Raw genomic sequence first — 26,684 nt, forward strand, 5'->3', positions numbered from 1 at the left:
ATATCAATTTACAACACCCATTTAAGGTGACCTAGAAACTCTATAGTTTCTTTTGGCTTTCTGATTCAATATTGAAAAATATTGTACAGAACACTTTAATTCTTTTTTTTTTAATTAAAAAAAATTTGGTGGGGGGCACCCTGCGCGGCATGCAGGATCCCAGTTCCCCCAACAGGGATTGAACCCACACCCCCTGCAGTAGAAGTGCGGAGTCCCAACCACTGGACCACCAGGGAAGTCCCAGAACACTTTAATTCTAAAATGTTAGGAAAGTATGACATTAGCTCACTGTATATTCATTAGTCCTGTGGTAAGCTTTTCAGTGACTTCTTATAAAAGAGAGTTAGAAAGAAGGGCAAGTTATTATTGGGCTATTTTATTAGGAAACTTTTTAATATCACCACGGAATAAAATCAGTTCTACACTCCCCAAAAAGGAAATGCTTTTTTAAAAAGGAGAAAATATTTCTTATGCATGAGTATCTCCAGATAACTCTAGTATTTTTTATAAAATGATTAAAGCAGTTTTATTTTACTTACTTTTTTTAAAGGCGTGTACTTTAAAAATTTGTTTTAATATTATTTTAAATCTTTTTCTTGGTAAATACTGTTAAGTTGGTCAAATTGAATGTGTAAATTCTATTATAGTGCTTTGTGCCAGGAAAAGTATTGTAAAATCAAGCAATGAAGGACTTCGCTGGTGGTGCAGTGGTTAAGAATCCACCTACCAATGCAGGGGACACAGGTTCAAGCCCTGGTCTGGGAAGATCCCACATGCCGTGGAGCAACTAAGCCTGTGTGCCACAACTACTGAGCCTGCGTGCCACAACTACTGAAGCCTGCACACCTAGAGCCTGTGCTCCGCAACAAGAGAAGCCACTGCAGTGAAAAGCCTGCGCACTGCAACAAAGAGTAGCCCCCACTCACCACAACTAGAGAAAGCCCGTGTGCAGCAACGAAGACCCAACGCAGCCTTAAATAAATAAATTTGAAGTACACCAAAAATTTTAAATAATTAAATAAATAAAAATAAAAATAAAATACACAGAAGACTGGCACAAGAAAAAAAAAGCAATGACACAGAATCAAAACTTGAAAACTTGGGAATTACTAATATAACTATAGTGATTAAAGTACTGGGAAATTTAGGCAGTATAGACAGTATTCCAAGGCGAATTATGATTGATAAAGCTCTTCCTATCAACTTTTTAGGTTAGTTTGACATCTTTTACTGGTGCTCTTGGAAGCTTACAAATATTAGTGAAATTTTTTACCTTAATAAGAGAATTAATTTCACTAGCTTACTAAGACAACTAAAAAAGTAATTTCACTAGCTTCAAAGTAAATTGACACTTAAGAAATGAAGCAAGCTTTTGAATAAAGTTTATTTCAAAGACCTAACAAATTAGCACTTTTTGAAGAACATGAACGAGCAGTCATTAAGTAAAAAAATGACATTCAAAACTTTCAGCAATCTGACCATAACTTTTATCTGTCAGCTTCCTACAGTGAGCCTTCCTAAATCATACGATTTAATCTGACCATTCTTTTTGCTGTTTTTGCTTCTGGGCTTTGAGTTCTTGGTCCAAATCACAAACCCTCCCCCTTCCTCTCTTTCTTTCTAAATTGTATTAATCTTTCAAGATCCTCACATTTTTTTTTCTGAAACCTTTCCCATCCCCACCACTCTGCCCAAAATGAGCATATAATTAACATTTGTATAGTATTTTACTTTTCGTAAAGCCCTTTCCATATTGTCTCATTCTATATGTCAATCTAATGAGGTGGATGATGTTATTCATTTTGGAGAATAAGGGAATAATACCTGATTTTTCCAGAATTTTGTATAAATGCTGAGTAGCAAAACTAAGAATACTGGAACCAAATCCTCTCATTCCAAGTTTGATGCTCTTTCCTCTCTGCCTCAATGGTCCCTTTACTCCTATAATAGTTACACAACACCTATTTGGCCTTTAATTGTTTACTGTCTTTGTATCAAACTAATTTGATTGTCAGCTGTAGATTTGAAGGGATATGTACAGATTTTTACATGGGGAATGGGAATAAATGGAAAAGATGATGAGAGCTGAATACATCTCTTCTTGATAATAGAATCAAAGAGGTCATTAAGAACTCCTTACTGGCCCATTTGCTTTTCTGAAAGCATTATATTTTTTAAAGTATGATACCCAGACTTTCTTCTTTTCCTCTAGCCAAAATAACTACCTACCTTAGTGCCAAATTTTTAGTATAATTTTTAAAAGGGAGCCAAAAAGAGAGGGCTTCCCTGGCCACCCTGGCTAAAGTAGCCACTTTCCATCTCTGTCTTAGCAACATTTAAAATTTTTCTTTAAGGTACTTCAAATTATCTGAAATTTTATTATTTCTTATTTAACTTGTTTATTGGTTGTCTTCTCCCACCAGAATATGAGTTGAATGAGAGCAAGGATGTTTTCTGTCTAGTTTATAGCACATAGTATGCACTCAGTAAACATTTGCTGAATGATTGAGATACTTTATTAATGGAGAATGTTCCCTATGGTCATAGCCACCTTTTAAAACAAGTTTTGTAGAACCCATCAGATACTATAAAATGGGCACTCACGTGCTATTATTGACTGCCTAATTCCAAATTCAAGTCCAAATTACTGTAATTACCCAAAGAAAGACATTTATAGTTAAGAAAAAAGACAGGGTTTCCAGAACAGTTTAATTTTAAGTAGATGGCATTTAATGACTTAAAGACACTTGCCTTAAGTTTGCTTTTTCTGTTTTGTAATGTGGATGGAGTAAGAAATGAATCATTTCAAAAATTTTTAATTTTTTTCCCTAAAGTTAAAGTTGCATTTGTAACCATGACAAAATTTTTAGGTTTTATAACTTATGCTCAAAATTTGAAGCCTTTCCACAGGAAAGAGAATATAGAATCTAAGTTCCAAACTAGCAGTCAAGCAATTTGCTATAAGAAATCTATAATGATTCCTCAGTGCTGGAAGGAGTTTTAGGAAAGTATAAAATGTAGAGGTAAAATATATTCTATTATTAGATGGCCATAGTTTGATTATATGTAATTATTTAGGTATTATCTAAAACGCAGGCCAAATATTAGGGCACCAGCCTGGTAGTACTCCTTATGTTAATATTAGAACAATGTCTATTTAAGTATTGTTTAAAATATCTTAACTCGGGCTTCCCTGGTGGTGCAATGGTTAAGAATCTGCCTGCCAGTGCAGGGGACACAGGTTCAAGCCCTGGTCCAGGAAGATTCCACATGCTGCGGAGCAACTAAGCCCGTGCGCCACAGCTACTGAGCCTGAGCTCTAGAGCCCATGAGCCATAACTACTGCACTCGCGTGCCACAACTACTCAAGTACGTGTGCCTAGAGCCTGTGCTCCACAACAAGAGAAGCCACCACAATGAGAAGCCCACACACCGCAACAAAGAGTAGCCCCCGCTTGCCGCAACTAGAGAAAGCCTGCACTCTGCAACAAAGACCCAACACAGCCAAAAATAAATAAGTAAATTAAAGAAAAAAATTTAACAAAAAATATCTTTACTCACTATTAAATTGCTAGCCATTGAAAAGCTCTTTGAAATCTTATCACTACTTTCAATATCAGATGTGTGTGCATATATATAGATGACATATGAGAAAGCATACGGAAGTGTTTGATAAACTGTAAACTAATATATAACTTATTATTACAGAGAAGACATAGCACAGTTATTTACTTATTTATTTATTTTTGCGGTACGCGGGCCTCTCACTGTTGTGGCCTCTCCCGTTGTGGAGCACAGGCTCCGGACGCACAGGCTCAGTGGCCATGGCTCACAGGGCCAGCCGCTCCGCGGCATGTGGTATCTTCCCAGACCGGGGCACGAACCTGTGTCCCCTGCATCGGCAGGCGGACTCTCAACCACTGTGCCACCAGGGAAGCCCCACAGTTATTTTTTTAATACTAAGAGACTAAAATTCAGTGATAAAGGTCTGAAAAGGGAACATGGCAAGGGGCATGATCTTAGAGGATGCCTGAGTCCTTTGGGGGTGATTCTGGTAGTTACTCTAATGCTTTATACCAAGTAAAATTTCCTCAGTAAAGAGAGATGATTGGTCAATAGACCTCCAAGTGGTGGCAGAATAGTTTGTATAGCTTAAAATAATGAAAACAACTTATATGTGTATGTCATTATATAAATTTTAGTGCTTTCATGCACTAAATTTCATGCATGTATTATTTGATTCTCACAATAACATTTGTGAGATAGGAATTCAAAGAAATTAAATGATTTGCCTAAATTACCTACTAAATGGCAGAGCTGAGATTAGGAACCAAGCATGGAAATTCTTAGGTCTTTATTTAACTTATACTTTAGACATTTGTAGCCCCTTTATGCTAGTCCACTAGTAGGAATTGAAGATTCAGTGATAAATAATAGTTTTCCCTAGGCATCTTTCAAGTAATGTAGTATGATTGAGGTATATGAGGCAGCAACAAATCAAGGCTGGAGGGATTTTCTGACTCTCAAATCAAAGATATATATTTTTAAAATATAAACACAACTTTTTATCCATTTATTTTTTTATTTATTTTTTGTTGTTGTTGCGGTACGTGGGCCTCTCACCGTTGTGGCCTCTCCCATTGTGGAGCACAGGCTCCGGACGCGCAGGCTCAGCGGCCATGGCTCACGGGCCCAGCCGCTCCGCGGCATGTGGGATCTTCCCGGACCGGGGCACGAACCCACGTCCCCTACATCGGCAGGCGGACTCTCAACCACTGCGCCACCAGGGAAGCCCTATCCATTTATTTTTAAATTGACAAATAGGCTTTATTTTTTCGATCAGTTTTATGTTCACAGCACAACTGAGTGGAAGGTACAAAGATTTCCCATAAACCTCCTGCTTCTACACATGCATAGCCCCCCCCACATTATCAACATCTCCCACTAGATGGAAAGATGAACTTAATACTGATACATTATTATCACCCAGAGTCCGTAATTTACATTAGGTTTCACTCTTGGTGTTGTACATTCTATGGGTTTGGACAAATATATAATGACATTTGCCTACCATTCAGTATTATACTGAGTAGTTTCACTACCTTAAAAATCCTCTGTACTCCACCTATTTATCCTTCCCTTCCCACTAACCCCTGGCAACCACTGATCTTTTTATTGTCTCCATAGTTTTGCCTTTTCCAAAATGTTACATAATATGTAGCCTTTTCAGACTGGCTTCTTTCACTTAGTAATATGCGTTTAAGTTTCCTCCATGTTTTTATATGGCTTGATAGCTCATTTCTGGCTTGCCTTTTCATTCTTTTGATAGTGTCTTTGTCAACAGAAAATTGTTATTTTTTTTTTTTTTTTTTTTTTTTTTTTTTTTTTGCAGTACGCGGGTCTCTCACTGTTGTGGCCTCTCCCGTTGTGGAGCACAGGCTCCGGAAACGTAGGCTCAGCGGCCATGGCTCACGGGCCCAGCCGCTGCGCGGCATGTGGGATCCTCCCGGACCGGGGCACAAACCCGTGTCCCCTGCATCGGCAGGCGGACTCTCAACCACTGCGCCACCAGGGAAGCCCGAAAATTGTTATTTTAATGAAATCCAGCTTATGAATTCTTTCTTTCATGAATTGTTCCTTTGGTATCATATTTTAAAAACATTGCCAAACCCAAGGTCATCTAGATTTTTTCCTATGTGCTAGGAGTTTTATCATTTGTATTTTACGTTTATGTCTGTGATCCATTTTGAGTTAATTTTTGTGAAGGGTATAAAGTCTGTATCTAGATTCATTTCTTTGCAAGTGGATGTCCAGTTGTTCAAACACTATTTGGAACATTTTTTCCTCTATTATATTGCCTTCATTCCTTTGTCAAAGATCAGTTAACTATACTTATATGAATCTATTTCTGGGCTCCCTATTCTGTTTTATTGACCTTTTTGCCTTTCCTGATCTATTGTTCTTTCACCAATACCACACTGTCTTGGTTACGGTATTTGAAATACACTGCATTTGAATACAATGGATGCTACCTATAGGATGTCTTAATGATTCTAAATTTAACAGAGAGTCAATATGAGTAAGTAGAAAATAACCGGAATATTTGGAAAAAGCCAATTCTTCTTAGTTGGATAGCTTTTCTGTGAGTGGATGTGTGTGCTTGTAAATAAGGGCATTTTGTTATACATATGGTATAGTAATCATTTTTCCAGGAAAAAATTCTTCTAGTTCATATGATGAAATCATTGTTATCATTACAGTAGCTAACACTTGCATGGACTGCACTATCCACATTTAAGTGCATCACACATTTATCTCATTTAATCCTCATAACAGCCTGCAAAGTAGGTATTAATGTTAATCCCATTGGACAGATAAGGAAACTGAGGCACAGAACGGTTAAGTCCAAGGCCACACAACTAGTAAGTGGTGTTGCCAGGATTCTAATACAGGCAGTCTGTCTCCAACATCTATGCTTTTACCTACTACACTGTCAATATTCCCTGATGCACCTTAGCAGATTTTATAACCACTATTCAAATATCTCAAGCACCGTTAACAAGGTATAAAAGAGCCTCAGTTGGCTTATTCTTGGATAAGAAGTATCAGGGAATGGAAGTCATAATTTACTAATATTAATACTAAATGAGAAATTTCAGTTCTGATTGTACCGAGTTAAGAACTAAATATTGACAGAAAAAGTTTTCAGCAGGAACATCGGTAAACTATTAGAAATCATTTGTATTCAAGTATTGCAGTGATGATCTAAATTTTAATAGTAATTTCTTCTGAGACTCTAGAAGGCTTACTGTCTTTCTCTGTACTAATTTTATTGTAAAGTGAGAAATGATTTGTGAATTGAAGAAATAAAACTTACTTTTTTATTGTCTGTGAATAAAGCCAAAGTAGAAGGTGAAGATGGTATCAGTTGAATGACTAGTTATATACTTTCAGGGTTTTTTTTTTTTTTTTTTTGCGGTACGCGGGCCTCTCACTGTTGTAGCCTCTCCCGTTGCGGAGCACAGGCTCCGGACGCGCAGGCTCAGCGGCCATGGCTCACGGGCCCAGCCGCTCCACAGCATGTGGGATCCTCCCGGGCCGGGGCACGAACCCGTGTCCCCTGCATCGGCAGGCGGACTCTCAACCACAGGGCCACCAGGGAAGCCCGGGAAAATGTGTTTTTAAAAGAAAAAATATCTCTCATATTATGCCTCATAAATAGCATATCCAGATTTTAAGCTGATCCAGTTAAAGTCTTAAAAGAAACATGAGTTTTTACTGTCTGTAACCTGATACTTTCTCCTATCTTTCCTGAAGCAGAACAAAAATTCTTTAAATAGTGACCCTAGGAGTGGGGAGGGCAGATCTCATTCTGTTTTAGTTGAAGTAACTAAAATCAGATATGAAGCTTTCAGAAGTTATTAGTTTGCCTGAACTATTAACTCTTGTATACTAAAAAAAAAAAAGTTAAAATCATCAGCTAAAGTCATATTTAAGTCCTTTACTCACTTAAAAACCTTGCTTTTGCTATTTATGATATGTAGAATTTTACAATGCCAAATTCCTGGCATTTCTGATTGATAGACCCTAGGAATTTTGAAAATGACACAAATTATTTGACAATTTTAATGTAAACAAACCATATTTTAGTATTGTATATCTTACATTTGAATAACTTGAAGTTGAAATTAATATACCTAAAATAAGTATTTTTATTTGTATAATAACTTTAACTTATTTTAATGGTAAGATACTTAATGGCTATAATGATTTTATTGTTGCTTTTTTACCTAGAATGGAGTAAATAAATGTGTAGTTAGGACATTCTGTGCTGAAATATAGGTTTCTTAATCCACTTGGCCTCTTAAAAAGGACATAAAAATGGTAGAGCCAGAAGGAAAATGAATAGTTAATCGTGGAGGAGGAGAAAACCTAGCTCAATACTTTCACTAGAGGCAGCTGGGGAAGTGACGTCCTGTAGCATTTGCTGTTCTAGAAAGTACAGAGACACGTAGTGAAAATGGGAGGATCTAGAAGGAGGCCGTCTCCTGTGTAGTGTATATTTATCTGTAAGTGAGCTGTTGGGGAAGGAATTAAATACAGAGACACTGTCTGCTTGCTGTCTTAAGACAGCCAAGCTGAATTGCTGATTTGCTTTAACTTTTAAAATACCCAGCTTGGTTTATTTTTCTTAGAATCATTGTATTGCTAAGACTGGGGACGCTGTTTTCTTTCACAAAGGGAATCTAAGTTCATTTCAAGGCATTCGAAATGGGGAAAGACTATTATTGCATTTTGGGAATTGAAAAAGGAGCTTCCGATGAAGATATTAAAAAAGCTTACCGAAAACAAGCCCTCAGGTTTCATCCGGACAAGAACAAATCTCCTCAGGCAGAGGAAAAATTTAAAGAGGTCGCAGAAGCTTATGAAGTATTGAGTGATCCTAAAAAGAGAGAAATATATGATCAGTTTGGGGAGGAAGGTAAGTATTCAGTGTACATCTTTCTGTTTCTCCAGCTCTGTCTCTCTTTTTTCTCTCTCAGCCTTCTGGTTATTAAATTAAATTCTCTGACATTTCAAAAGTAGAAAGGCAAATAATGGATGAAAACAAGATTTCATCTCTGATCATATGAATGAATGTTACATAGCTATGAATGAAATGTATTTGTTTGCCTTTTTTTGGATTTTGACATTTTGTAATATGTTTATTCTACCATTAGATTTATAATGTTAACATTATATTTGAAAAGAAACCTTAAATTCCCATACTCATTAAGAAATTGTGTCAAAAGTCTTATGCAACCTGTTTTATTTTCTAATGAATTTTCTGTCAGAACCAATAAAGATTCTTTAGTCATTTAAAATCTTAAGATTGGCAGTTCAAATTCTGGGTAGTTTATATTTTATTCACGAAAACAAAAGAAGTTTTTTGCCTTTCTTATGGCAAAGCTAGTTTAAATTAAACAGGACAGAATCGTCTCTCTGAGAAGCCGAAGGCCCAGGCATTTAGCTGTAGTTGTTTTTGGCATTCTGCCTGGAGAGGAAAGAATTTTCCTGATGTCATAAAATACCAGAACAAGTTTTTAGCTTAATTGTAAACAGTAATTGTGTGCCAAGAAAATGAGATCTCAGAAATACAATTTTTTGACCTAAAATGGCCACCTAGTTAGAACAATTATTGATTTACTTTAAGGTAACATTATTTCTTTTAAAATTTTACTATCTAGGTATAGAGGAAGGCATGATAACTTCCCTTTCCTCTCCCTGCCGCACTTTTGTTTCTTGGATTGTGAGATCAGAAACTAGTTGAATACAGTAAATGGGAATAATTGAAGGTTATCCTTTTATTATTCTGGATTTTAAAGTGTTTGTCCATCATCTCCATATAAATGTAGCTATAAAGTAAGACTATTTTAAATTGCTAATTTAACAAAACACTTTAATTTCTACAGGTTCTGGGATTTTCAGCGTTTTATATCAGGACTAAGTTGTTTTATTACTAATTTTTCTCCCCAGATGTTCTTTTTAAAATCATTGTAGTTATGAAAACTTTTTTCAGGTTTTTTTGCTTCCTTAATTGCATTTAATGTTAAATTTTCCTAATTAGAAATATATCCTGAAGTATAGTGAAGTAGTGACTGCTTATTTTGAGTTAAATTTAGATAAGCAGGGTGATTGTGCAGAGGGTTTTTTGCTGTTGTTGTTTGTTTTTGATCTGAGTTGCCCCAAATTGCAGTTTCTGCTGCCAGTTTTGGTGTGATGAGGACCTGCAGTGTCAGGTTCTTACAGAGTACTTGCTGAAAAAAGCAAATAGTGGGCAGTTCAATCCTGTTGGTTCCTTATGGCCATACTACTCAAAATGCTATGATTTGGTTCTTCTCAAAACCTAAGCAGGATTCTGAGATACTACTAACCATATACTACTCTTTCTGAAGAAGTTATTTTGTAATTTTGTAAAGAAATCTACAAACATGGAGTAACACAATAAATTCCCATGAAAAAGCAAATATCCACTGATTTAATCCCCATCTCACAAATAGCTCAAATCTGTCTATAACTAAACCATAAGATTCAGTGTTTACTAAGGATATTTGCAGAATTTTCAAGTCACCAAATGATACATTTTTCTTGGCTTAATATTACCTCTTAATAGTGTTTTTCTTGGGTGATATTTCTCCAGTTTGATTTTTACTGAGCATCATCAGTGAATGAATTAAAAAAAAAAGCTAAAACAGGATCATCTGTGTACCCCAAATCTTTTTTTTGTTCTTGACTCAGGTAATTGATATAAGCAATAGAGGTAATAGTAAGGGAAGAATAAGTTTTTTAAAGCATTGAAATATATTATTCAGAAATATCATTCTCTAGTTATGTTACTTTAAAATACAGTTAAATGAAAGTTATTCGATTATGTTTTAGAAATTATCTTCCTTTACAGAAAAGTATTATATTTAGTTATCCTTTATTTAAAATACCTCATTACGTATACTGTTAAAATGTGGGAAAATATTTTTGTGTCTTTGCCTGTCATTGATCTGTTTGTGCCTGCAGGCCTGGTTCCATAGCCCTATGTGTTTCTCTAGAAGTAACATAACAATAATTTTAGGACTGTGGGGCCATTACTAATTTACCTGATATACTTTTTTCCCCCAATTATTGCTTTCTTTTGCAAGGCCTGAGACTGTGGAAATAAGGAACCATGAACTGAGAATTGTATGAGTTGAACATGCTAATTTATATATTTAGGACCTAACAGAACCAGTGATCCCACAGTATATTTGTGTTTTGAAAATCTCTAATATCCACAATTTTATTTTTTTTAATTTTTTTTATATCTACTTGGTTGTGGGTTTTTTTTTAATTTTATTGATTGATTGATTGATTGATTGATTTGGTTGTGTTGGGTCTTTGTTGCTGCTCGCAGGCTTTCTCTAGTTGCGGCGAGGAGGGGCTACTCTTTGTTGCGGTGCTCAGGCTTCTCACTGCGGTGGCTTCTCTTGTTGCGGAGCACGAGCTCTAGGCGTGCGGACTTCAGTAGTTGTGGCGCATGGACTCAGTGGTTGTGGCTCGTGGGCTCCAGAGCACAGGCTCAGTATTTGTGGCGCACGGGCTTAGTTGCTCCGCGGCATGTGGGATATTCCCGGACCAGGGATTGAACCCGTGTCCCCTGCGTTGGCAGGCGGACTCCTAACCAGTGAGCCACCAGGGAAGCCCCTCTAATATCTACAATTTTAAATTCTGGGTTTTTTAAAGGTTGGATAAAAATAGAGATGTTTTGAAATTATCATATGACCCAGCATTTCCACTCCTAGGAATCTGTAAAACAGAAATGAAAATGTAGGTCCATAGAAAGACATGTACATGAGTGTTCACAGCAGCACCATTTGTGATGGCTCCAAATGAAAAAATCCGAAAGTATCATCTTTTAGTGAATGGATAAAGTGTGTTGTATATGTATATATATACACACACACAAATACTACTTAGCAATTAAAAGGACTGATTTAATAAAACATGTTACTAAATGGAATAACCTCATGAACTATGCTAAAAAAGTCAGATGTAAATGACTACATATTCTGTTACTCCATTTGTATGAAATGCATGGATAAGGAAGATTTATAGAGAAAGATAGCAGATCAGTGGTTGCCTAGGGCTAGAGGTGGGAACAGGGGTTAACTACGAATAGAAATGAAAGAACTCTTTGGGTTGATGGAAATGTTTTATAACTGGATTGTAGTGATGGTTGCACAATTCTACAACTTCACTAAAACTACTGTATATTTACAATGGGTTAATTTCATTGTATGTAATAAATAAAACTATTTTTCCATATGGAGACGTTTCTCGATAGTTGAATCATTTGAAACAAAAAACATAGAACTACAGAAATTGAAAATTGGATTTTGATCCAGTCTCTCCCCTAAAGTTTTAGGTTTAGTTCTGAATTGTTCCATGATGTCAACAGAAGTTTATATTAAAAGACTTAAAAAAAAAAAAAGATTTTCAATAACACATTTTCATAGTAGTCTCGTTTTCTAACATTTCTTTTTCCTTATGCCTTCTTTTTTTATTGTTTATGTTTTACTCAATAACTTAAATACTGAAAGGTAGTATTTATATGATCAAATTTGTGTTTAGTATATTAATCTTTATACTAGCTTGCAGCTTCTATTCTTTATATAGTTAATCAACTGAATCTTTTTATTTACTATATATTTTAAAAAATGAGTAAATTATATTTTTATGAATCAAAGCTGTCTAAAGAATTTCATTATGCTAGTTAACTCTGTAAGTATTTTTATAAATCTGGGTTTTTACATATTAGATCTCCTTAAAGAAAGTTTTTAAAGTCCTATAATTTTTTTTTGAAATCCTAATTATTCTCCAATGCTGCTTCTTTTGATAAACTTTTAATCAACTAACTAATGGATATCATTGTTATGGATAGTATCCCAGACACATAATTGTTTCTGGATTGCAAATTGGTTGATTGGTTGTTTTTTAAATAATAGCTGTCGGTACAACATAGGTAAATGTTGACTCTGGGGTGCATTTCTTGCTCACACGAGTGATGATGGTGTCTAGAAAAAAATTTGGATAGCAGAGGGAATCTAGCTGAATATTAAAATTTTCCATGAGCAGTCAGAATGTATGTAGTAAAGAGTTGACTGTGTAGTTGATGACAGGCTTGTTACAATTCAAGTGCCGGACAATGCAAGTGATACTTGCATAATAATTCATGTTGTATTGGTGCGAATTTTGGTAGGATTTTTCTCAGTCATAGAGGATACGTAGTTGACTGTTTAGTGTCAAAGCTGCATTGTTGGCTGTTAGCTTTGATAAACGTCACTTCAGACTGTGTGTGAATCTTCTCAGGGACTCTGTAATCCTGATTGAGTTACCATTTTTGGCAGAGGAAGGAAGGGCTTTTAGAGAAAAGCCAAACCCATGATGTAATAACTTAAAATGTTATTCTTTCTTTTCATGAATCCATTATAGGTCCAAAACATTTAGATTTTGTCTTGTAGAGGGTTAGATTGAGCAGGCTAATTCACTCAATTTACTTTACTAACTCTTAAATTATTATACTCTATTTGTGGGATGAAAGATGAAGTGATTGAAATAATTTAGCATTGGTTTAATCACATTGGTAATGACCTTGAGTTATATGATATATATATATCATTTTAAAAAATCTGCCACTAGCTTTTTTTAACATTTGGAGTTATAACTATACCACTAAAATTTATAAAAAGAAGTTTTGGATGAGCTGTGTGTTAAAAGTTCTTGTCCTGCTTGTACTTGTCATTCTGATTCTACAAGGCATATCCCTGAGTGCTATTTGGATGTATCATTCAATACATATATTGACAATTTTCAAATTGTTAGATTTCTTTTTGTGTCTCCAGATTTCTATTCACGGATGAAGGTAAAAATTTAAAAATCAGCTGACACTGTTGGATGAAGTAGAGTACATGTATACCTTTTAATGGAAGTTGCCAAATAGAATAAGACACGTAAAACTCTGTGAAATCATGCTGAGTGACTTCAGTAGAATTTTTTATTATTAAATTTCTCATATATGTGTATGTGTGATTATACTTTATATTGTTTTTGCTTCTGCCTTTTCTGAAATATCTTGGCACTCAAAAGACATTTTAAAGTTTCTTTTCGGAGGCTTTAAGAATTAGTTCATTCCCTTTATTCAATAAACATGAGCGGGGCTTCCCTGGTGGCGCAGTGGTTGAGAGTCTGCCTACCAATGCGGGGGGCACGGGTTCGAGCCCTGGTCTGGGAGGATCCCACATGCCGCGGAGCAACTGGGCCGGCCCGTGAGCCACAACTACTGAGCCTGCGCATCTGGAGCCTGTGCTCCACAACAAGAGAGGCCGCGATAGTGAGAGGCCCGCGCACCTGATGAAGAGTGGCCCCCGTTCGCCGCAACTAGAGAAAGCTCTCGCACAGAAACGAAGACCCAACACAGCCAAAAATAAATAAATAAATAAATTTAAATAAATAAATAAACATGAGCGCCTGTCATTTTCAGACCTGTATGCATGAGCAATGCAAAAATGAATAAAATGTATTTCTTGCCCTCAAATTGGTCACTGCTTGAATATATTGGAATCTCTTAGTTTAATTCTCTTGAATTTTTTTTTACAGTTTCATAATTTTTGTATTCTTTTCCTGCTTGTTTCCTTGGTCAGGAATGCCCATAAGGCTCATTCAGAAACTTTGCTGATACTGTAATGATATAAATCCTTGTCAGTATTGATCCCTTAAAAGATCACTATACTGTTGTTCTGTGGGTTTTAGTAGAATCTTCCTTCATTATGTAGTAGAAAATGCTACTTCAAATATGTAATCTCTTGTGAGCTACTTATTACTTAGTTGAGCTTAAAAAAGAGGATCAAAGGGTCACTATCTTGGGGTCTGAAGCAGGTTGTCCATAATAGACAGAAATAACCAGCCCAAAGGCCTTACATGTCAAAAGAGTTCACAGCTCATGATTTCAGTCTTTTCACATGCTGTTGAAATTAATGCTATCACATGGTATGCCTAGATAAAGAATTTCATTATCTAGGATAGGATAACAATTTTAGTGTCTAAAATTTTTTTCATAGGGTTTTCTGTTTTTAGAATTTTTTCCCTTTCTGCCACAAATGAGTTCTATTTAATTCTTAAACAGTGAAAGGTGATCTGAAATACAGATAGTTAGTATAAATACGGTATTTTATATTATTGATTTGTGCTCACTGATTATAATGGTACTCAAAGATTTAGGTTACGTATTTTGCATTGATTACTGAAGACCTTTCAATTGACATCTTTTATTTTTTATTATTATTTTTCTATTTTATTAAAGTATAGTTGATTTACAATGTTGTTAATTTCTGCTATACAGCAAAGTAATTCAGTTATATATATATATTATTTTTTATATTCTTTTCCATTATGGCTTATCACAGGATATTGAATACAGTTCCCTGTGCTATACAGTAGGACCTTGTTGTTTATCCATCCTATATATACTAGTTTGCATCTGCTAATCCCAAATTCCCAATTCTTCCCTCCCCCACCCCTTGAATGACATCTTTTAAAAACTTAAATTTATATACTTTAGGTTATCAAACCAGTAGCTTATGAGATAAGAGGTTCCCGATTTTTATTTATTTTCTTTTTACCTGTGGAACAAAGACTCAGGAATAAATGATCATTAAAGATGGGGTTTGGGGCTTCCCTGGTGGCGCAGTGGTTGAGAGTCCGCCTGCTGTTGCAGGGGACACGGGTTCGTGCCCCGGTCCGGGAAGATCCCACATGCCACAGAGCGGCTGGGCCCGTGAGCCATGGCCGCTGGGCCTGTGCGTCCGGAGCCTGTGCTCCGCAACGGGAGAGGCTACAACAGTGAGAGGCCTGCGTACCGCAAAAAAAAAAAAAAATCTTTTAAAAACTTAAAATTCATATACTTTAGGTTATCAAACCAGTAGCTTATGAGATAAGAGGTTCCCGATTTTTATTTATTTTCTTTTTACCTGTGGAACAAAGACTCAGGAATAAATTATCATTAAAGATGGGGTTTGGGGCTTCCCTGGTGGCTCAGCAGTTAAGAATCCGCCAGCCAGTGCAGGGGACACGGGTTCGAGCCCTGGTCCGGGAGGGTCCCACATGCCACAGAGCAACTAAGCCCGTGCACCACAACTACTGAGCCTGCACTCTGGAGCCCGTGCTCCGCAACAAGAGAAGCCATGGCAATGAAAAGTAGCCCACGCTCGCTGCAACTAGAGAGGGCCCGCCTGCAGCAGCAAAGACCCAACGCAGCCAAAAATAAATAAAAATAAAATAAATAAATTAAAAAAAAAAACCAATGAAGTTTAAAAAAAACAGTTAAAAAAAAAAGATGGGGTTTGGAAGAAGAATTTGAAAGATAAAAAGTTAACTTAGGGTGGAATGATTGGAAGTTATGTAGCAGTTCTGTATTCAGTTATAATGGCATTTCTGGCCAATATTAATAAATAGCAACCTAAGTTAGCCAAAGTTTATTAGTAATACAGTTGTTGAAAGTTTAACGTTCAAGAGTTGTAAGCATTTTTCTAATCATGCTTATCTCTTCATTTAGGGTTGAAAGGAGGAGCAGGAGGTACTGATGGACAAGGAGGTACCTTCCGGTACACCTTTCATGGCGATCCTCATGCCACATTTGCAGCATTTTTCGGAGGTTCCAACCCCTTTGAAATTTTCTTTGGAAGACGGATGGGTGGTGGTAGAGATTCTGATGAGATGGAAGTAGATGGAGATCCTTTTAGCGCCTTTGGATTCAGCATGAATGGATATCCAAGAGACAGGAATTCTGTGGGGCCATCCCGCCTCAAACAAGATCCTCCAGTTATTCATGAACTTAGAGTATCACTTGAAGAAATATATAGTGGTTGTACCAAACGGATGAAGATTTCTCGAAAAAGGTTAAACCCTGATGGAAGGAGTTATAGAACTGAGGACAAAATTCTTACTATCGAGATAAAAAAAGGGTGGAAAGAAGGTACCAAAATTACTTTTCCAAGGGAAGGAGATGAAACACCAACTAGTATTCCAGCAGACATTGTTTTTGTCATTAAAGATAAAGATCACCCAAAATTCAAAAGGGATGGATCAAATATAATTTATACTGCTAGAATTAGTTTACGAGAGGTAAGTTGGTAGGACATAGGATTCTGAAACCAAACAGAATTATGCATGTGATCTTAGGGCATTTATCTAAATAATAGCTAACATTAATTTTATGTTTACTACACATTATTTTTAAAATTATCATAAGAACCTTCTGAGGTAGTACCACTATTATACCTCATTTATGGATAAGATTATACTTTCTAAGTTTAGTTATTTATACTTACAACTTAAATCACAATTTTAAGTGAATTATACACTATGAGGCCTAGTCTGGATTAACTCTACTCTGTTTTTTACGGGTATGGCTTATGAGATCTGCACTGTAATCTCATCACCTTAGTCCATGTATAGGATTTTTCCAAAATTGTTAACTTGGGTTAATAACTATATAACAAAAAAAGTATTAAAAGACAAAATAATTTATGAGGGTACTGCTTTAATACATTAGTTCGTATTTGTTCTATTTTTAGGCACTATTTCTCAAATTGGATTGTAATCCTGCAAATAAGGCCATATCAGTTCCCTGCTTAAAATTCTTAAATGACTCCACATAGCATCTACCATAATGTCTAAACTCTTTATCTTAAAATAAAAGGTTGTTTTTAATCTGATTTCTAACCCTCAATGTATATGCATTTCCCTAAGCTTGATGTATTTTTATCTTGTATACCTCTGTGTCATTGTCTGAGCTGTACTCTGTGGAACACTGCTGTTCCTCACTCTACCTCAACACCTGCTACTGGTCCAATGCTTACCCCAAACTTACCCCCTGAAGCTAAGGGGGTAGGTTGGGTGCCCTTTCTCTCACAAAAGACTTCTGCACATACTTCTGTGCCAACTTTATACTGTATTATAATTACTAGTTTGCTTCTGAATTCTTTGTGCGTTCCTTGAGGTGGGGTCTGTGTGCATGGTCCCTATATGCTCAGCCTCTAACAGGAATATATGGCATATAGTAGGTACTCAGTAAATATTTATTGACTAAAACAATTAGTATATTTCTTGTCCTAACATTTTCCCTCCAGAGAAGTTTGTAGTTGCTCCTATCTTATTCTTTCTAGTCCTAAATTTCTCCCTCTTCTCTTCTCCCATTCCATCCCTGCATCTTGAATGTTGTAATAGCAGCCTCAAACAATCCATTTCATTCCAGGGCAATGTGAAAGACATTCTTTCCTCCGTTTTTCCTTTTCTTTTCCTTCCCCTTCTCCTTTCCTTCTTTTGTAAAATGTCTGATTATATGTGTCCTGAAGGGACTTTCTAATGTGGAAAAAGTCTTATAATTATTGATATTCTTTTGGAGGTTAAAAATTTGCCTTAGAGGTATCGTCCTTTACAGCTGGTAATATTTTTGATTAGACTTTTACGTGTTGAAGTTTGTTAATTTTATTTGGTCCATTTTAGGCATTGTGTGGCTGCTCATTTAATGTGCCAACAATGGATGGAAGAACCATACCTATGACAATAAATGATATTGTGAAACCTGGAATGAGGCGAAGAATTATCGGATATGGGCTACCGTTTCCAAAAAATCCTGAGCAACGTGGTGACCTTCTAATAGAATTTGAGGTGTCCTTCCCAGATACTATATCCTCATCATCCAAAGAAGTACTTAGGAAACATCTTCCTGCCTCATAGAATGAAAAACTTTGTTACCCATATTTTGATAAGGCACTGAAAATATAAAAGGACTGGCCATTTACTGATGTACATGTGAATTCTGTATAAAGACATGTAAATTATTTCGAGGGTTCATTAAATTGCATGAATAGAGACGGGTCAAATAAAAAGGCAAAAGGGATTTTTACAGTTAGAGAAGGAGAGAAAACCATTCACTGTATTTTATTTCATTTCTCCCGAATCAGAAAATTTTAGTATTTTGCTTACATGTAAAACTTGTTTCTGTGGAGTTAGTAGATATATTTCTAATAAAGTACTAGGTTATCCAAGTACTTTATGTCTTATATCTTTACATTATCAGTATGATAGGTTCTCATTTATAATGGAAATTTAAATCCTTAACGAAACTATACATGTGATACGTATTTCTAGAAAATAAAAACTCAAAGTCACTTGGAAATCTGGTTAACTAGATTAAAGTCACCATATGAAATGCTGCTATAGGGCTGGTACCCATAAAAGGATATCCTAATACATATATTTCACCATTTTGATTTTTAAAGTATGCTGTAGCATTTCTTAATAACATAGTTGTAATGTTCTTAAGGCAGACCTTTTCTTCATAAAAAGGATATTAATGGCAATTTATCTCCTGTGGAAATCCCAATTGGCCTGAATTACTGATATTTTAGAAATAGGTTGTTTTTAAAATGCCACATATAATTTTATGCAAGTTGACTATATATCTTGGACTTAATAAATTATAGGTACATTTTATTGTCCACTAGTTAAAAATAATTTGTTTGATAATAAATGTGTTTTTAGAGGAAATATTGTTACTTGGAATTAATTTTCCAATTACACAGCCTTCTATAACTTACTCATAATATGCTATATGTACCATATGCAATTTCCCTAAAAAGAATAAACTACCACTATGGTGTTAAACCAAAATATGGGGAAAATAAACACTAACTGCTGCTTATGAATGATGTTGCTACTACTTGTTATGCATATAAGTGTTTTACTTTTTCATATGTATAGATTGCATTCTTAGGTGTTTTAATTTTTTAAATATATTTACGTTTAAAAAGTTATTCTGGGGCTTCCCTGGTGGCGCAGTGGTTGAAAGTCTGCCTGCCGATGTAGGGGACACGGCTTCGTGCCCCGGTCCGGGAGGATCCCACACGCCGTGGAGCGGCTGGGCCCGTGAGCCATGGCCGCTGGGCCTGCACGTCCGGAGCCTGTGCTCCGCGGCGGGAGAGGCCACAGCAGTGAGAGGCCCGTGTACCACAACAACTACAAAAAAGTTATTCTGTTTTCTGTTTTATAGCTATAGTGAGAATGATATTTTGAACCAATGTTTTTGGTTCAAAAGTGATTTTCAGGATGATTGGTATACAAGGTATATTGGACCCTATCACCTTTCAGCAGAATATTGTCTTCTTTTAGAAATTCAATACTTAGGTTTTAATCACCACATACTTTACCACTTTATTGAGATATAATTCACCTGCTAAAAAGTTTACCCTTTTAAAGTGTACAATCCAGTGGTTTTAGTATATTCACAGAGTTGTGCAACCACTTTCTAATTCCAGAACATTTTTATCACCCCAGAAGGAAACTGAATAACCATTAGCACTCACTTCGCATTCCTCTGGCCCCTGGCAAACACTAATCTGCTTTCTGTCCCTATGGATTTATCTATTCTGGACATTTCCTATAAATGGGATCAAACAATGTTTGGCTCTTTTTTTTTTTTTTGGCTTCTTTCACTTAGCATAATGTTTTCAGGGTACATCCATGTTGCATCATATATCAGTACTTTGTTCCTTTCTTTATGGCAGAATAATATTCCATTGTATGGATATACCACCTTCTGTTTATCCATTCATTAGTTGATGGGCATTTAGGTTATTTCCACTTTTTGGCTATTATGAATAATGCCACTATGAACATTTTTGTACAAGTTTTTGTGTACATAATTTTTCAATTCTCTTGGGTATATACCTAAGAGTAAAATTGTTGGGAATAACCATATACTTTAGTTGCAAGTGGAAAATGCTTGAAAATACCAGAGAATTCAGCTAATCGTGCATATTATTCCATCTAATTCATAAATGATTCCTTTATAACTTTTCTCTGAGTGACATTTAAAACTCCTTAGGGAAGTACGAACATCATGGAAATTTTCTCACAGGTCTAAAGAGATAAGAGCTGAAAAGCATCAGTCAGAGTGGTAGGTGTGGTTTCTATTTTAAACCCACTGTCATTTATTGTAATTTCCTTGATTAAGCATTTTCTCCCAAGTTAAATAAATGATTTGTAGATTAGATAGATGGATAACCTTTGGATTAAAAAGTATTTTTTTAAGTACAGAATTATTCTTCTAGTAGTAAAATTAATTTGCATTGCTATAGAAAAACAGTATATCAATATTTTTCATGTCTTTCAGTATATCAATATCGAATAATGCCTTAGTTTGTAGTAAGTGCCCAATTTTTATTTACTGAATTTGACTTAATGTAAGAGTTTTAAAGTTTTCTTATTTACTTAAGTTATGAAGATACTTTTGATTTTAAAATGTTCTCTTTAAACTCAACCAGGTTCTTGGATACCTGGATAGTTTTGAAGTACTGTGGATCTCAGTAAGCTAATTGATAAACATGTTTACCTACCTTTCCTACAACTAAAATTTGATTGGTACATCATCTCTGTAGCTGTTAGAATTTTGGTTTATGTGAATGTAGTTCTTAAGCCATTCTTATAAAGAGGAAACTGGAGATTTGGGTAAAGAAAAGGAGAGTAAAGTGAATGACAGAGGAAAATGAGAAATTTTGGATGCAACCTTAAGCATGAGAAAACCAGAGGCAAAGAAATCCACTCCTGTTTCTGTTAGAGGGGTGGCACTGAGATGAAGACAAAAAATCTGGACCAGAAGTACTGCTGTGACACTAAATTATAACAGGAGATCTGTATCAGAGAAGAGCTTGGGAAATATTTAGTTACGTTTAATAGGTTAAAGGTTGCCCAATATTTTTAATCAGAAGTATATATTTTGCATCTCTGGGACTGGGAATGAAGGGGTTCAAGAGATGGGATTAACTGAGAATTCTAAAACCTGAAAAATATGAAACATTTGGAATGAGGCTAGGCTTCTTTTTTTCTTAATTGCCTTTCTTCATATACCTGTTATGTCTAACAAAGGAAAAATAAATTTTCAAGCATCTTACTGAAGCTGTGAGAATGAGCGACCCTGAAAAGTTTCTAGGAAGCAGGGACTGGCAAGCCATATTTATTCCTTGTTAAAGACTATCACTCTTTTTTACTTCGTGCAGCCATCATTTTAGTGACCATAAACGCTGACTTCCGGGCGAAGCCCACCCGAGGGCTGTGCGGCCCCCAGCCCCGACAGGGGGGCCCCGCTCTCCCCAGCTCTGCGCGCCCCCCTCCCCAGCCTCCGGTAGGACTGGGTGCCATCTCCGGGCCCACCCACTTCCCGCGCCCCCCAGCCCCGTCCCTCCGGTTGAGTTCCCCACCCCACGCCCAGGAACACACGCGCCGACCACCTCCCCCCACCGCAACCTCCGGCGACCCCATCGCCCGGGCCTCTCCTCTCGCATCCCCGGGCTCTTCGTGCCCTTCGGTGCGTGGGATCCCCACTTCCTCACCCACCCCATCCCGCGCACTCACGGGCTCTCCCGGGGCAGCGCCCAGGCCCGCGCTCCCCAGCGCCGCAGCCTGGCTCAGGCCGGCCGGGCCGACCCACCGGCCGGAAGGGAGGGCGGGGCGCTGGGCCTTCTCAGAGGGCCTGGCCACTGTGGCTGGGCTGCCAACCCCGGCGTCCCCGGGTCAGAGTCCCGAAAAAGCGATAATCTAAAAACCGCTTGACTAAGATGACAATTGGGTTGGAAACGCGTATGCCCCAGGCAGGGGTTTCTGAGAGTCTATTCTTCCGTGGGCTAGCTTCAGTTGGGGCGGGGGGGCTTTGATTATTTTTGTCCGTTTCTTCAGAAACTTTCTTTGAGTTGGATTGCTTCTGAACAAGCTTCTAACTTCCAGCAAGTTGTTCCCGTTCTGTGGTGTTTATGGCGGGGCGGGGCGGGGGAGTGGAGTTTGAAACCATCCAGAGATTTCCTGTTTGCGGGTTGTTAAGGACAGAAGGTCAGTTACAAACCACAGGGTGGCCAGCAGGTGCCCAGGTGTGACCCACACAGCCCGGATCAGCCTCTGCCCCTGCATCTGTATTGGGAGTGTGTGTGTGTGTGTGTGTGTGTGTGTGTGTGTGTGTGTGTGTGTGTGTGTGTGTGTGTGTGTGTGTGTGTGTGTGATTCCTGTTTGCCTTACTTGGATTTTCTGACTTTTCTGTAATAACCTTGCTTTGCCTTTGGCGAGGGTGGGACAGAGCTGGGGGAGGAAGCATAAACTAGAAAAGAAAGTAACCCCGGTATTTTCAAGTTTGGATTTTAAAGTCTCAAATCCGAAAAAGAAAAAGAAAAAGAAAAATCTGACTTCTTAGGGTTGCTCTGCCTAAAACATTTTTTTTTTCCTATAACAACCGAAATTCCTCAGCTAATTGTGTTCCTACCGAATGCTTTCAGAAACATACCTCTCTCAACTGGGGAAATTATATTTTACTCTGGCTTTTATAAATTACACTCCCTTACTTATTAAAACAACCTAGAAAATTGGCACAGCCCACTTCAGAGTAGTAATTATACAATAGGGCTAGTTAAACATTTTATGCCTTTTTTTCCAAAATATTTGACTCATAAATCTTTAAGGAAATTTTTCAGAAGTTAAAACTAGAACACTTAACTGATAATGGGGCCTTAGTATTATTTAAAAATTAGTTGCCGGCTTATATACATTTATTCTCATTAAATTTGTAGAAGGTATACATGATGACCAAGTGGGATTTTTTCTAGGAGTGCAAGACTGGTTTAGTATTTGTAATTTCTCCAATACAGCATTGTTCTCACTCATCTCCTTTGTGTTGTCGTTGGCAAATATACTACATTTCTATATATTATGGTCAATACGTTATATGTATGTTGTTTTATACAATTGCTTTCTAAATCAGTTAAGAGAAAGAAAGGAGAGGAAATAGGATTTGCATTGGGTTTTATAATTACATAATTACCTCTGCCAGGGCTCTTTGTTCATGTGGATTTGAGTTACTGTCTTCGGCCACTTGCTTTCAGCCTGAAGATCTTCTGTTAGTATTTCTTGTAATGTGGGTCTGCTATCAACAAATTCTCTCAGTTTTTGTTTATCTGAGAATGTCTTTATTTTGCCTTCATTTTTTGAAAGGTAGCCTTGCTGGATACAGGATTCTTGGTTGACAGATTTTTTTCTTGGAGCACTTTTAACATCTTATCCCACTGTCTCTGGTCTCCCTTATTTCCAGTTATAAGTAAGCTGATTTTATTGGGGTTCTTTTGTAAGTGATGAGTAGTTTATTTCTTGCTGCATTCAAGAGTTTCTCTTGTCATTGGCCATCAGTATTTTTACTATGATGCCTATGGATCTCCATACTTATCCTGTGTGGAGTTTGTTGACCTTTGTGGATATACAGACTAATGTTTTTCAATAAATTTGGGAAGTTTCCAGCCTTCCTTCCTTCCTTCCTTCCTTTCATTCTTTCTTTTTTTTAAGATTTTTTTTTTTGATGTGGACCATTTTTAAAGTCTTTATTGAATTTGTTACAATATTGTTTCTGTTTTATGTTTTGGTTTTTTGGCCACGAGGCATGTAGGATCTTAGCTCCCCAACCAGGGATCAAACCTGCACTCCCTGCATTGGAAGGCAAAGTCTTAACCACTGGACCGCCAGGGAAGTCCCCAGCCATTATTTCTTTAAATATTTTTTCTTCTCCTTTCTTTCTCTCCTCTCCTTTTGGTACTCCAGTTTTGCATATATTGAGGCATTTAATGGTGTTCCACATTTCTCCAAGGCTCTGTTCATTTTCCTTCACTCTTTTTTCTCTCTATTCATTCTTCATTCTCTCTATTCTATTGAATTGCATAAACTTCATCAGTCTGTCTTCAAGTTTGCTAATTTTCTTCTCCTGCCAGTTGACATCTACTGTTGAGCCCCTCTAGTGAGCTGATTATTTCAGTTATTGTTGTTTCAGCTCTAGAGTTTCCACTTGGTTCTTTTTCATAATTTCTCTGTATTGACATTCTCTATTTGATGAGACATGGTCATCATATCTTCTGTAATTAATCATGGATTCCTTTTGTTCTTTGAACATATTTATATTGTCTACTTTGAAGTTTTTAAATCCAACATCTGGTTGCTTCACATGCAGTTCTTGTGCCTTCTTACTTTCTGGTGTAGGGGTCATATTTTGTTTCGTTGTATGTCTTATTATTTATTTATTTTTTATATTAAGCATTTTCAATAATATATTAGAGCAACTCTAGGTACTGGTCCCCACCTTCTTTAGGACTTGTTATTTACATTTTTAGTGACTGGCTGAATAATTTAGTAAAGTCTATTTTCCCCATGTGATGGGAAGCCTCTGGTGTTGCTCTTCAGAGGATGCAGCCTTGAGTATGCTCAGTCACCCTGGGATGACAGTGATTTTAATAAGGCTTTCTTTGTCTCTTTCCCTGACCACACCCTGCTGTTAAGCTACACTAATTGCTGATTGATACTCTATTGTTTTCAACAACAGCCCTTGGGCCATAAATTGCTCCACAAACTGATCAAATTAGATTCCTTTGAAAGGATAGTTCTGAAATTTTGTTTGAGATTTGTTCTCACCCCAGGAGGGCTCCGCCCACTTATCTCTTTCCTCTCTCAGTCAAACTAGTGCTGGCAGGTAGGAACAATGTTGCCGATCTTTCTGAGTGACACTCCTGCTTTAGGAGCTTAGTGCTGCTGGGTGGGGGGCAATTTGAGAGTGACACCAGGTTTCCTCAGCTTGTCTCTCCAAGCATGGAAACTCTGCCCCATGAACCAGTATAAGGGCCCTGAGGGCTCCAGTGTCCTCAGCTGTGCTGTTCCCAAGGTAGATCCTCCATCCTAATGTGGGAGTAGAAGGAGGGATCCCCCAACTCTCCCTCACACTCACCCAGAACTTAGCCTCAGCCACAGGTAATGGGACAGGATGAGAAATACTGACATCCTGCCTTCCCAGGAAGATAACCCTCTGACTGGGTTATAATTCCTCCCACTGGAGGAACAGGATACTCCTGGCTGTGCCCATCTGGAGTGGAGTTTCCATCTCACTGAGTTGGAAGGGGGAGGGATAGTGTGGGTCTTTGTTCAAATACCACAGGTTCTTACTATTCTTACAAAATTTTAGTAGCTTTTCTTTCTTTCTTTCTTTCTTTTTAAAAAATTATTTATTTATTTATTTGGCTGGGCCAGGTCTTAGCTGCAGCACGCAGGATCTTTAGTTGCAGCATGCGGGATCTGGTTCCCTGACCAGGGATTGAACCTGGGCCCTTGGCAGTGAAAGTGCAGAGTCCTAACCACTGGACTGCAGGGGAATTCCCTCTAGAGATTTTATTTATTTTTAAAATATTTTATTTATTTATTTTTGCTGCGCCGGGACTTAGTTGTGGCATTTGGACTCTTAGTTGCGGCATTGGGACTCTTAGTTGCATGCATGCAGGATCTAGTTCCCCAACCAGGGATTGAACACAGGTCCCCTGCATTGCGAGCTTGGAGTCTTACCCACTGGACCACCAGGGAAGTCCCTCCCTCTAGAGACTTGAAATAGTTGTTTTAAAAAGTAATTTTCACCAGTTTCACTGGGGAGTAGGACTGTGGAGCAGCACATTACTGTCTCATACCGGAGCCTCATAAGGTTTAAATCCTAACAGATTAAAAAAACCTTCTTGAAAGGGTGATAGGTAAGTTGCTTGTAATATGTTTTTTATTATTAATTAATTAATTTATTTATTTATTTATTTTTGGCTGTGTTGGGTCTTGGATGCTGTGCACAGGCTTTCTCTAGTTGCGGCAAGCAGGGGCTACTCTTCGTTTCGGTGTGCAGGCTTCTCATTGCAGTGGCTTCTCTTGTTGTGAGCATGGGCTCTAGGCACATGGGTTAGTAGTTGCGGCTCACAGGCTTAGTTGCTCTGTGGCATGTGGAATCTTCCTGGAACAGGGCTCGAACCTGTGTCCGCTGTATTGGCAGGCAGATTCTTAACCACTGCGCCACCAGGGAAGGCCTGTAATATGCATTAGTTGTTCATATTAGTGGAATTATTAAAATGCCTGAGCTAGTAATGATGTGTTTTAAAAATGTCTTTGGAGAAGGAAAATGGATATGCCTTTATTTTTTTATGAGTAATTTTTTTGCTTACTTCTGAAAGCTGAAATAAAGTACATAATAATATAACACTAGAGGGTGGTCTGTTTAAAATATGATCCACTAA

The 26,684-nt window shown here is 37.2% G+C and overlaps 1 protein-coding gene across 1 annotated transcript; it reads left to right on the forward strand.

The window, feature by feature from the left end:
• Window positions 1-8,271: 8,271 nt before the first annotated feature.
• On the forward strand, window positions 8,272-18,306 carry DNAJB4 (DnaJ heat shock protein family (Hsp40) member B4; the record flags this gene model as incomplete). Its single annotated transcript, XM_079727190.1, has 3 exons — window positions 8,272-8,482; window positions 16,121-16,689; window positions 18,073-18,306. The coding sequence occupies 3 exons, from the start codon at window positions 8,272-8,274 to the stop codon at window positions 18,304-18,306; spliced, it is 1,014 nt and encodes a 337-aa protein (XP_079583316.1).
• Between the last annotated feature and the right edge of the window lie 8,378 nt (window positions 18,307-26,684).

Source organism: Hyperoodon ampullatus (assembly GCF_949752795.1).
Source record: "Hyperoodon ampullatus genome assembly, chromosome: 2".
In the NCBI taxonomy this organism is placed as follows: Eukaryota; Metazoa; Chordata; class Mammalia; order Artiodactyla; family Ziphiidae; genus Hyperoodon; species Hyperoodon ampullatus.